The 13,826-nt window shown below is 34.9% G+C and overlaps 1 protein-coding gene across 1 annotated transcript; it reads right to left on the bottom strand.

The window, feature by feature from the left end:
- On the bottom strand, window positions 1-1,299 carry LOC143571815 (uncharacterized). The gene has a single exon (XM_077057141.1). The coding sequence runs from the start codon at window positions 1,297-1,299 to the stop codon at window positions 1-3; it is 1,299 nt and encodes a 432-aa protein (XP_076913256.1).
- Window positions 1,300-13,826: the final 12,527 nt, after the last annotated feature.

The following is a 13,826-nucleotide window of genomic DNA, read 5'->3' on the forward strand; positions in this document are numbered from 1 at the left end:
TTATGGTACATCATATAAATCATCTGGAAACACATCGGGAAATTCTCGTACCACAGGAACATCTTCGAGTTTAGTACAATCAGCTTTTGAATCAATAACATATGCTAGATAGGCCGTGCACCCTCGTTGCATTAGCCTTCCAGCCTTGATCATAGAAATAACCCGTGGCATTAAGCAGCTTCGATCACCATGAATCGTGACTGGGCTGCCATCAGGGGCTTTAAGTTGAATTAATTTCTCCCCACATACAATGTTTGCATCATAAGTGGATAACCAATCCATTCCAAGAACGACATCAAAGCCACCCAGGGTCATAAGGAATAGTCTAGCAGGAAAGTGAAAGCCCGAAAGTTCTATAAGACAATTTCTAATTGCTTCATTAATTTTCACAGAATTACCACTAGCAACCTCTACTTCAAAAGCATCATCTATTGACTCATGGATTTTATTTAGTAAAGGGCAGAATGCGATAGATATAAAACTCTTACTAGTACCAGAATCGAACAAAATAGTAGCAGGAATACCATTAACAGAACATGTACCTGACACAACATCGGGTTTTTCCTTTGCTTCTTTCTGAGAGAGATTGTATGCCCTTTCTTTAGATTTTGGTTTGTCACTCACTTTCACACTAAAAGTTTTCTCTTGACCTGAACCGCGTGGCTTATTCTTAGGGCAGGCAGTGACCGAGTGTCCAGTTTCACCACAACTAACACATTTAGCATCAGGACATTTATACGAAAGGTGCCCCGTCTTTCCACATCTAAAACATAGGTTCAAACCAAGAAAACATTGCCCATAATGACTCTTACCGCACTTCCTACATTCTTTCTGTTCGCTGGAACCCCCCATTTTTGTTTCACCTTCCTCTATCTTAACTCTCTTTTCTCCCGGCTTGTAGCTGTTGTTACCAAATCGTTTACCATTGTTGTTGTGATTGTTCCATTTCTTCTTTGTCTCAGATGGTTGGACATCATCCCTCTCATCATATAGCATACCACTGAGATCTACGACCTCTCGAAAAGTAGCCGGTTTAGCTGGTATCACCAGCCTACAAATGTCGATCGACAAACCCTGGACGTACCGTTTAATCTTCTTTGCTTCAGGAGTAACCCAATCAGGTACCAAATGTGACATCTCATTAAATTTATTAGTATACTCTCGATGTGTCATATTCCCAGCCTCAAGCTTCAGAAAATCCCTCTCAATCTTGTTCAGTTCATTAGTCGGACAAAAGTGCTCCATCACCAACAACTTAAGCTCGTCCCACTTCATCCTTTGGATAGCTAGTTCTCCCATGACTATAGTAATACTTTCCCACCAACATAAGGCCTCATAAACGAATGAATGGGCTGCAAACTTTACCTTCTGATCGTCACTACATTCACTGATTTTTATTACCGCATCCATTTCTCTGATCCAACGATGAGCGGCTATAGCATCTTTGGTACCATTGAACTATGGAGGATTACACTTTTTAAACGAACCATAATTGCATCCCTAAGATATTTCTTTATCCGAACCCCCTTCGTCTTCATCACTACTAAACACAGTTGCGGGTTCCTTGCCCTTTTTTCCCGAATCCTTTCTACCGGTAGTCTTCTTATCCTTCTTTTCGGACTCAATCTCTTTAGTCACAGCCTTAATAGCTTCAGCCATGATCTCGGGCATGGTACCACGGATCACCTGGTACACTTCATTGGCAATAGCCTCTCGAACTGTTGGTTCCAACACAACTCTATCATCAGTTGGGTGAGAGTTAGCCTCAGTCTCCGAGTGGTGAGAGTTTTCATGCTCGGGTTCAGTGGCTTTGGCTTGTCGTCTAGGCACTCGAGGTTTTGGATTAGGCCTAGAATGACCTCCACCACGCCCACCACGACCACTTGAACGTCCACCTCTAGCCATTTCTCATAACCTAGGATAGAGAACAGAACATCGATTATTACCGAGATATATGTTTTCTCTACATTAAACAGGAGATGATATTATTACAGAGTAGTGGTTATTTTATAACTTCTTGGTGTTTTCAAAATATATATATATATAATAAATAAGAACAGTACCCATTAGACCCGCACGTAATGTATGGTAACCGAACGGTTTAGACTCAGTAATCGTGTGTCGGTAGGCTCAGCCTTTGAGAATGAAAGGGCGGTTTGGTTGTTGACCTAATTGAACCTCTTAAATGGCATGACATAAGTGGGAAACATCTTAGGGGTTTTGTTTGTTTAACTAAGCTCGTGACAGGACTGGAATGAAAAGCCGGGTTATACTCAAGCCTCGAGTCACATGATCGTCTGTATATATTAGTTGTTTTATCTTTTGTATTTGTTTCTGTTCATGCAAAGCCATTTAATAAGTGTAAAAAAAAAATTGCAAAAAGCCAAAAGGCTGAAAAAGAAATAAAAGAGATGCATTTGTAATTGCATGCACTTGAAAGAGAGCTAGAGTTTATAGTTTGTATAATGAATGAAATGTTTAATCATGTGGCAAAAGGTTTAAGTCAAGTTGGGGTGGCTCGGCCTGGTAAAACCATAATGGAATTGGTGAAGTGGCAACAGGGCTTTTAGGTGTGGGTTTCACTTAGTCATACAAATTAATAGAATTGTCACGCCTTGTTTGCCTCGGTAAGTATTAGGGGCATGGGTTTAAAGTGGACAGCAATACCGGCAATCGACCTGATCTAGCTTATTAGGTGAAAGTTGGAAGGGGTAAAGGGTCACTCGTTCTAGTCCTTTAAAAAGAAAAAAAAATATTAATAATAATAAATAAATAAAACCAAGAGTTGTCGGTTGAACTCGGATATGATCCTGTGTAGTATTCTTTTTCAGGGACGAAAAAGTCTTAAGTGTGGGGATATTTGATGTGTTGTAAAACACACGTATTTTCCGCACCTTTTATCTACGTAATGTATTGTATTTTATATGTTTTTACTCGTTTTATATAGGTTTTACGTAAGTTTATTCATATTGTAGGTTATGGGTTACAAGGAAGAAGAAACCGAGCTTTTGGAGTAGTTTACGAGCCTTTCACGCATATGTTTTCAAGTAAAAACTCAAGGCCCGGTTCGTTACATCATGGAAAAGCCCAAGCCTACTATTATATTATAATATAAAAAAGAAAAAAACCCTAGGGGGCTGGCTACTGCTGCGATCGCAGATCAGCAGGGGAAGGAAGCAAGGAAAATCTTTTTTTGGCTAGGGTTTGGTGTTCGTGGCGGCTAGGGAAGGAAGAAACAGCCCGGAACATCTCCATATCCTTACATCTTTTTCATTGTTCATATACCTTGAATTACTTGTTCAATTACTTAGTAGTTTTGCAATTACTTGGGATATTGACTTGTTATTGATTAGTATTGATTATTGAATGCTTGAATTGATGTTTGAGATGAGTTTATTGATGTGTTTATTAATTGTTCATGGCTGTCCAAAGATGATTATTGGCTAAACTTGTTGGTTCTACCTAGGAATGATGATTCTTGTTAGTGTTTGATGAGCTTGTTGGATTGTTTGATTGATAGACTTGAATTGCTATTGTAAAGTTTGATTTAGACATGAAATAGGTTGTGTTTAGAGGCTGGAAATTATATCAATTTATTGCATAACCCCCGTGTGTTGATTGATTAGTTTTGTATTGATTGATCGGTACATTGTTTGATTCTAGACTTTGTGTTTAGGGTTTGTTTGCGGTAGAAACAACCGTAGGGTTTTGTTGCGGGATTAATTGGATTAAGTACAGCGGTTAAACACCTTCCTTGAGACCGAGAGGTGATAGGAAGTTAGGGTTGTCTCATTGCCTTTGCATGCTAGAATAAGGAGTGCGCGAGAGCGAGTTCGTTTCTTGTCAGGTTTAGGAGTTTTGAGCGATTAGTTGATCTATTTTAGTTTAAGTTGAATTGTTCATCTATCCTTGGTTGTGTAGTATTCATTGCCATTAGGGTCGAGTGTTGGTGAGACCGAGAGGTGATCTAGCATTAGAACACGTTAGCAATTGTTTCCCTGTTTGGTCGTTTTAGGCGATTTTGAGTAGTTTAGGCTTGTTGAGTGAGACCGAGAGGTGATCCAGTGAGCCCGAGCGATCCTTAGTCGTGTCATCTTTAGGGACCAGTGTCTTGAAGTCATTCAATCCATTAGCTTGTTAGGCCTAAAATTTGATTCGGACCTAGGTAGACGTTTTTCTCCATCCTAAGTTAACACAGTTAGTTTTCCGTTAAGTTTTCTATTTTTGGTAAGTTTTGTTAGTTAGTGCAGTTAGTCCAGTTAAGTAAGTAAAAATAAAAAATCAATTAAATATTATTCTAAGGTAGGTCTTGTCTAGGGTTAGTAATCGTTAGCGTCTTACGTGTCCACGTGTTCGATACTCGGACTTCCTAGGTCTATACTACTTGCGATCGGTACACTTGCCGGCTGTGTGTGGTTTTAGGATTTTCGTTTTAATATTAAAGCTTAGTTGTGAGGGTCATTATTATAGGTTTATTAGACACACATCACCAAGTGTAATTAATTGTTTACGAACTTCACTTGTTCTAATTATACCCTATCATGATTCGTATCAACGTCCACTTTACTAAATGAATAGATTAGAAATTTCATGAATAACAGACCATAAGAACATTACCTCTTGGCTAGATGTTATCCGTACTGCATTTCTTGCTTTGGTCCCATGCACAGTCTGAGTCTAGGCATTCAGGGATGCCCAAATCTCTCAAACTAAAGGCTCTGATACCAACATGTAAGACCCCAATCCCGGGAGGCCTTACCGTTGGTATCATCATAAGCAAATAGTTCAACCAGAATTAAAGCAAAAACCATAGCAGCGGAAACTTGTCTTACAATGCGGAAATTAAAGCATAATCTGATAAACCAAATAAGTTCAAGTATGAAAAATAAATAGGATAAACGAAATGCCAATATTTAAACAAACGGATAACTTCTGGTGTAGCCAAGAGGATCCAGATCTTCTGACGAGTACCTAAAATCAGTCTGATATACATATATGGAAAACGTCAGCGTTGCTGATTGAGTTCTAGTTTTTAAATTCATCAATAATGTTTAAGCAATAAATGAGATAGCTTAAATAAAAGTACGCAACATAACATATAAAGTAGTCGGTATAACGGGTCGTAAGGGATCCATAGCTGCCCCGAACAAGCCAAACACAAAGTCGTGACCTTGATCGAGGACTTCTTAATTGCCCCGTGAGAGGACTTCTTAGTTTGCCCCGTGTGAGGACTTCTTTAGTTGACCCAACCCATGTCCAATATTTATCATATGAACAACAACTTAAGTGCGTACAAATCAAGTAAAATTCTTTAGAACATATAATTGTTTCTAAAATCAATTTCATACACGTTCTTCTTCATCATAAATCATGTGTACTAAACATGTACATAAAAACGTTTTAAATATATATATCAGCCCTAAATCATTAGAAGCATTTAAAAAGAAAAGGGCGTCTAAAACTCACCTTGACGTATCGTGCAAATTAATAAGAGCTAAAGCAACGAGAGAAACACAACTCTAAACGCGGTTCCAAGAGCCTACAACATAAATATACATATATACCCATTAATATGGCCCTTCTGTTTAGCTCCCATGCAACCATGCATGAGTTTATAATAAACTTCATAGTAGGACCAGATTGGCTAGTGATTATATTTGCAAGACATACTTTTCATGCATGTATCACAACCCTTGTGTTAAGCCATAATGCTCAATCCCAAGACCCAATTCGGTTACTGTTAAAGTTGGGTCATATATATATATATATATATATATATATATGTAACCAATGAGGGTAAAGCCTGAGCAAACTTAACAGATGATTAATATTTATGGCACCTTAATAGGCATGGTAGTCGCCGGAGATAATCACCACCATGGCGGTGGTCCGCCATGCAACCACCACAGGCCCTAGTGAACCAGGACTTGGCACACGGTAAGGATTGAGTACGAGCCGAAACCGAATCAACTGGCCAAACTTAACGCGTCACAAAAGAAATCAATTTGCATACCTGGTTAACGAAGAGAGTAATCCGTGTCGAGATCTTCGAGAATCGCCAACAAGAATGGAACGAAACTCCCGACAAAGCGAGGAGATTGATCGCCAATACGAGTTTTGAGAGTCGCCAATAACGGTAACGCACCGCCCTGGCAGAGAGTTCATGTGCAAACATTAGTTCGGTTACTAGCTTTAACTCAAGAATAACACATAAAATAATCGCTTGACCTCACCTGATCTTTACCGGAGGCAAAGGAGGTCGGAGTTAGATCGGTTACTCCACCGGTTTTGCGAGAAAGATGACCATCAGAATATGATCGTAGTAGGATAAATAGGTGTGGTTGGTTATGATTGTTTCACCTAGGCCCTCCAACATTCATTACCTTGATAACTTATTCCCAAGGTAAAAGAAATAATAAATCATAAACACCCATGGAGTTTTCTTGAATGCTAAATGGTCCTTATAAGTTAGAGTAATAACGACTCCACTTGATTCTTCCTATATACGTACTATACAACCATATTCGTGAAAATATATTCGCTAAAACATTTTCACGCGAGCAAGCATTCGAACCCCCGACCTCTCGCATTCAAGATAACAACTCAACCACTAAACTAGAAGGCTCGGATGGTATTCCTTGTTTCATTATATTACTAGGTTAGTTACCCGTGTAGCACACGAGTTAAAATAAATAAATTTATTTAAATAATAACATAATGTAAAATACAAAAAATATTTTTCAATAAATATAAAGATATATTATATGGTAGAATAAATTACACAATACACAATATGGAAATAAAAAGTTGATACAAAATTCATAAATTTCAAAATATTTCTTTGTACACAATATTTGTAGTTTTATTTGTAACTTTATTTTATATATCAAAACTTAGTAGTTTCACATTGTTTCTGCTTTAAACTCTAAATAATCCAACACATAACTGACCATAAGCTAAAATACATTGTTTAAAGATTGAATTTAGTTTTTATTAATCGTCATTGCAAAACAAAAATAAAGTGAAATTTCATTATTTGAAATTGATTATTTTATCTAAAGGTGTAGGATTTTTTTACGACAATATTAATTCTGGATATGATTTCGGCTTTTATAGCACGGCTATCATATTGTATTTTCATATGTAGTTTAGTTTCATTGCATAGACCAATTTTCTAGTTTTTTTTATTTTAAGTAACATCACGTCAATATCGGCTTTAGGACTAACCTATGACTTGACAACCTTAGATTTTGAGGCCATTTAAAACATCAGAAAACTAATACTTTCTTGTAACGTATCATTTTACAGAAAAATGGTAATTTTTCATCTCCCGGAAATATGGATAACAAACGTTTGCTAATTTTTTGAACGACCTCATTTTTCGGTGCAAGTACAACTCATTCACTAAAGAATTATATATTTTTGAAAACTTCAATAATAGAAGGATATACAAAGTCAATTTGTCATCTAATTAACAGTGTGCTAATGTCTAACATTTGTATGCCAAAATAAGAAGCTTATCTACCTGAAAACCAAAACAAGTAGTCTAGTGTTTATATTTTTTTTGAATTTTTATGATGAGTTGATTAAATATCAATTAAAAATGAAGTTGTAAATGGTTACTTTTTAAACCAACCCGTGACCGAACTCATTCTATTCATAAACTGTTTTGACCGTAACCATGTTTGATGCCTTAACTAGTTAAAGAAACCGGCTCGTTTAAACTAACATAAACACTGAGAATACATCAATATTGAATTTGTCTTTTAAGGTTTTGAAAAAAAAAACTTGTAATTTAGTAAACAGTCATATATTTAGTAAATAAAAGTTTATTGAAATTTTAATATATTAATTTTTGCCATCATTATTCAAAATCTGTGTGAAAATTGGTTACTTATAAAAACTAATATTAATAACCAATACAATAAATTTATACAAAAAAATAGCATAATTATGCTGGTATTTAATTTTTTAAAATCAAGAAAAATATTATTAAAAAGAGAAAAAATGAAAGATTAAAAAGAAAAAAAATGAAATACAAAACTATTAATAAGAAAGAGAAATGTATTTAATATGAGAGAGAGGAGGGAAATTTTGGTGAGAAACATTTTGGTGATGACATGTGACATTAGAAAGCTTTATTTATTATATAGTATAGATTACTATCACACTTTTATTTTTATATTGCACACGTTCATTTATCATCATGTAAAGATTATGTTACATCTCGACATTATCATTATTGTTGTTATATTATTGTAATGAACTCATGCCCCCTATATTATTATAGTTATTATTATTATTAATCTTAGTATTAATAAAACGTCACTGCTACATTACGATATTAGGATGGTGGCCCGTGTAATACACGGATGGAAAATAATAAATTTGTTACGTAAAAATTTAGCATTTAAACTTATTATTTGTAACCTTGAAATTAATAGTTTTTAAACTTAAAATTATAAGATTAACCTTGAAAAAACATAATATAAGTTAAAAACCTAACAATTATAGTTAATGATTTTTTTTAAATTAATAAGTATTATACAATAAATATTCATGAAACATTTATTTTATTATTTGTCATTAGCACTAAAAATCTACTATTGATAACTTTAATCCATAAAAAAATATTGGAAATACCATTTAGATGTGTATGTTTATTAAAAACCATCCAAGTTATCAACTTTTTTTTGTAATAAAATTACATCTCCAAATATCTATATTACTTAAAACAGCATACAACGTTTGTAAAACTTAAAAACTAAAGGAATCTTTCGCAAAATCCACTGCTTAAAAATGTTAGCTTGAATTTGATTCCCCTATATTTAGCAAAACTTAAAAATTAACTGTTGACAAACTTTATTTGAACTACAAAAAACTTAATAGTTGATTTAAAAAACAAGTTAGCAGATCATGAATAATATATACGAAAAATAAAAATAAGGAATCATATAAAACTATGAAATATTATATTTTTGTTTTAATAATTACCATACACTATCAGAAATATTATTATGCAGTAAAAGATTAACTTCGGAAATTTTAGTAACAATTTTAATGTTATATATTTGAAGTATTTTTTTAACTGTTTTTCTAAAATAAAACGTTACTTAATTATCATAATTAAAAATATCAGTTACATATTTTAACTTTGAATTCTAGTAACAAAAGAGTTTAAAATTGTAAAGAAATAATATTTAGGAAATTGAATAATTAAAGTCAATTAAATGATTATTGAATTTAATTAATAAAGAATTAGGTGAAAATATTATAAATAGCAATAGATTGTGTGGCATCCTATGTGGATAAGCTAGTATGGTGCCATGTGGACAATATATTTTGCTTTAATAGTATAGTTAGATTAGATTATTATTATTATTATTGTTGTTGTTGTTGTTATTATTTTACTTCTATTACTATTAACAACTAAAAATCTAAACTTGGTTAGATTCAAGTTTCAAATCTTTTATTCTAGGTTTATAATGAACCGCTTTTCGCTAGATCTACCATCATGAACGAGCCAAACTTAACTAACGAGTTAAACGAATCCGACTCTTAAAGTTCATATTTTTACGTCAAGTTTATATTTTTATTAATCCTTAGGCCCCGATCTAAGGTTCTACCAATTTTCATGGAGAACCGACATCAAAGGAATCACCTTTATACTACAAACGTACATCTAAGCGAAATCCGGTTTAGAGTTTAGTCTTGACACGAGCTAGATCTTGATTCTTCTTGTCGTTTGGATGCGAGAATCATTAAAACAACTTGGATCTCGTTCTCGGGTTTCAAGGTAAGGAGAGTGTGTGTTGGTAAAAATGGAAAGGTATGGAATTATGAGATCTAGGGTTTTAGGAAAGGTTTAAGGGGTATTTATACCCTTAGCTCATGGACCTTAGGCCCATTAGTCTACTAAATCCATGGTTATTGTTAAGTCCATACCCATTTAAGCTTACCATCTCTCATATTAATTTATGATTTATTCTACAAAAATTAAATAACAAAGTTTATTTAAACATTACTTTATTTATTATTTCTAAAAGTCGGACGTTACACTTTTATAATGTCATGTTAATAGCAAATATCCTTAAAGGATACACCGCACATGCAACACTTTGGTGCTGTTTGATTTTGCTTAAAAAGTCTGTAAGGGGCTTACGTTTGCGGGCGCGCAGACATAAGCTTCTGAAGATTGTTTGTTTAAAAAAAAGATCTAAAAAATGCTTTTATGGTCTTAAAAAATAAGCTATTGTTCAACTTCTTCACGCTTCTTAACATCAAACCTACACCTAATGTCCAACACCACCACCCACCGTGCGCCGCCACCGTCCATCACCACACCACCCACCGTCCGTCACCACCACCGTCCATCACCACCACTCACTTTCATAGTTCGCACACCACCACCAATTATTTAAGCAGTCTGTAGGCGTTAAATGGCTTCTATTTACCGTGATATGTATGATAGGTAACTAACTTTCAGGTTATGCAGACGATATCTAATATATAAAACAAACAGTACTATATTTTCATATTGCAGACGGTGAAATGACTATTATCTACGGTGAAATCAAACGATCGCACAAATAAGATAAATATAATATAGATAATAAACGACTCCGTTATCGATAATAAAAGTGATGAAATATGTTAAACGAACCGATCCCACCTAAAGTGAACTCCCCTTGGTTGGTTGATTACACCATAAAACACACACATAAAACTAAAAAATGTTCCCTATTTATAGCTAAACAATAATATTCTAGGAGCTCCTCCCCGTTGAAGCTAAACGTGTGCATCGAAGCTCTCGTCTCGGATCCAGATTACACACCAACAAAAACCGATTGATTGACAATAATATATATAATAAGCCACATTGATATTGCAAGTCACAATTTTTAGCCTTACAATCACCCCCCTTGACTTATGATATCAATTGTTTAACCACGGCACACATCTTCACAAATCACCCGATAAAAACAAAGCCTCTTTGGTTCAATTCACCCCCTCAAGGCATGACCCACCTAATTCATGAAGGAGTTCTCGCTTCTTTATCCATTCTCTCGGATCTTAAGCTATATAAGCATGAGACGAGCTCGAATATCCACAAATCGATTTCGAATGACCAGATTCGACGCTCGAATGACAAAACTTATTATTTCCTCTTCAAATCCAAATCCAAATCCAATCTGTTCGAAGTTCACCGCACGGAAGCAACTTCCCGAGCGTCTTAGAAAAAAAAATATATAAATAACAAGCTTTGAACACTCGGTCAAACAATGACGAAAACCCGATTAATTTTGACTTCCCTTGATCAACCAAAATAAAAACACTTTCTTTAACCAAAAGCAATCCACATAATACGCTCAAATCTGCATATCAAATATTCAACCCCAAATTATCGAGTTATTTCAACTTATAGCCAAAAATAATTGTTGGACCAAAAGCATGAACAACCCAAAGCATGACCAACCCATCACACACTTAGTCAAGCAAGAAAAATATATAACAACCTGGACAAGTAGGTTTTCGACACAGTTTCCATATCAGCCCAAGCTCAATTCCCTTTATTTCGATTAGGGCACAAAAACAAAAGAAGAACCTTGTTTCAGTTTCAGCCGCCATCAAGACCACATGCCGATAAATTGATCCCCGCAGCTACTGTTTCTGACTCACTCTTCACCGGAAAACGGAGTTCTAGTAACACCACTCCATCATCATCATCATTCTCTCTAGATCCTACATCGCTAGGTCATCAACCGTCATCATCACCAATCACCGGTGACCACTTTGCCGGAAAATAATGGTCTGACCGGCTAGTTTTATTCCGACACCTCAATAACAACAATAACCACCCAGAAACCCGGCCTCAGCCGCCATGCTCTCCTCCCTTGCATACCTAAGGTTAACCCGCTGGTTTCCATATTCCGATATAAGCACCTTCAACACCCAGATCCCAACATCTATCGGCCACCTTGCTGGAAAATATTTCTCCGACTGACCACATCCACCAAGTAAAACCGCCGCAACCACCGCAGGAAACTACTGAGCGAGATCACCGGCCACCCTCCACCACTTTTTCCAGCCATAATGTGGCTGCTGTGGGCATTCGAATAATATCTGAATTGTGCTTCTTCAACCCAATAACACCAAACAATAATCCAAAGAACTCCACCTAAGGTCGTGTAACTTCAGATCTACATAGATGAACTTCTAGCATAATTATTTCCAAACTTTATTTACAAAACTTCAAGAAGTCTTCAAAAACTTCAAGAAATTAACATCTCGGTTCGGGTAATCACGGAATTAGAACCCGAATATCAGGAACAAAGTTGACTCAATTGATTCGACCCGCTCTGATACCACTTGTAGGTCCCCTTGAACTGAATCTGAACATCAAGCGGATTTGTTCTTGATAAACGATCGAAACGGGTGCGATGAAATCAAACATTCAAAGTACAAATAACATAAAGATAATATGGATAGCGAACGACTCCGTAATTGATAATAAAAGTGATGAAATATATTAAATGAACCGAGCCCACCCAATGTAAGCTCCACTTGGTTGGTTGATTACACCATAAAAACACACAATAAAACTAACAAATGTTCCCTATTTGTAGCTAAACAATAATATTCTAGAAGCTCCTCCCCATTGAAGCTAAACGTGTGCATCGAAGTTCTCATCTCGGATTCGGATTACACACCAACTAAAACCGATTGATTGACCATAATATATATGAGTTTTGCCACATTGATATCGCAAGTCACAATTTTTAGCCTTACATTAAACGTAAATATTAAATATATGGTAAAGTGAACACATTGAACTAAATTTATATAATAAATAATGAATTTATTATAAGATTTTTAAGTTCTCAATATAACTTAAATAACTCATCTTAACAAGCAAATAGCTCTAAATAAATAATTGTAAGATTAATTTAATTTAAATTAGATCAAATCATGATATATATCATGAAAGTAATAAACTCAAGATGATATATCGTTTGGAAAAATGGAGCATGAATTTTTTTTTCTATTAATAAACGACAAAGTGTATTAAATTTATATTTGAATACTTTTGTTGAATTGACAAGCACAAAGCCACACAAAGATGAATTACGTAAGCAAGGAGCACTAACTTCAATTAAGATAAGGAGATAAATGCCTACCGGAATATGCTCTAAAATCAAATGTAGTGTGGCCCTTTCATGTCTCTATACAGCAAATAAAGCCACATTTTAGACACGAAATAGTTAGTTCATAGAAACAAAGACCCAAACATAACAAAAATCTCTAACCGGTCATTCTTAAAAACAATTTCTCCCAGTGATGCGCGTGGAGCGTTTAAGAGTACTTTTAACTAATCCAACTTTTGATTCTCTTCAAGCATATAACTTTATACCAATGTCATCATCTTCAGATTGGAAGACCTTGTCAAAATAAACTTCATAAACTCCTACTCAGGCTGATAGTTATGCAAATAATTAAATAGGATTGGAAGTTGCCCCCCTCCCCCCCTTTTATTTACAACAAGAGGAGGAATTTTGGCTAAAAAGTTGTTCATTATGTCAACTAGGTTTAGTTACCCGTGTCATACACATGTGAAAAATAAAGAAAACATACGTAATATATATGTGTATGTTATATATTTTAATGAATTGTAAATGACACATTTATAAGAATGGATATTTTTCGTAATATATGTGTGTGTGTGTGTGTTACACCCGTGACACATTTATAAGGTATTTTTAAATAACCAAGAGAATACGGTTAGTTTGGCCGTTGGAAATGGGTTGCGGGTTATAAAATTAGAAAAT

Source organism: Bidens hawaiensis, unplaced genomic scaffold (assembly GCF_021521415.1).
Source record: "Bidens hawaiensis isolate Kalapana, Puna unplaced genomic scaffold, B.hawaiensis_p1.1 tig00025586_1, whole genome shotgun sequence".
Lineage (NCBI taxonomy): Eukaryota > Viridiplantae > Streptophyta > Magnoliopsida > Asterales > Asteraceae > Bidens > Bidens hawaiensis.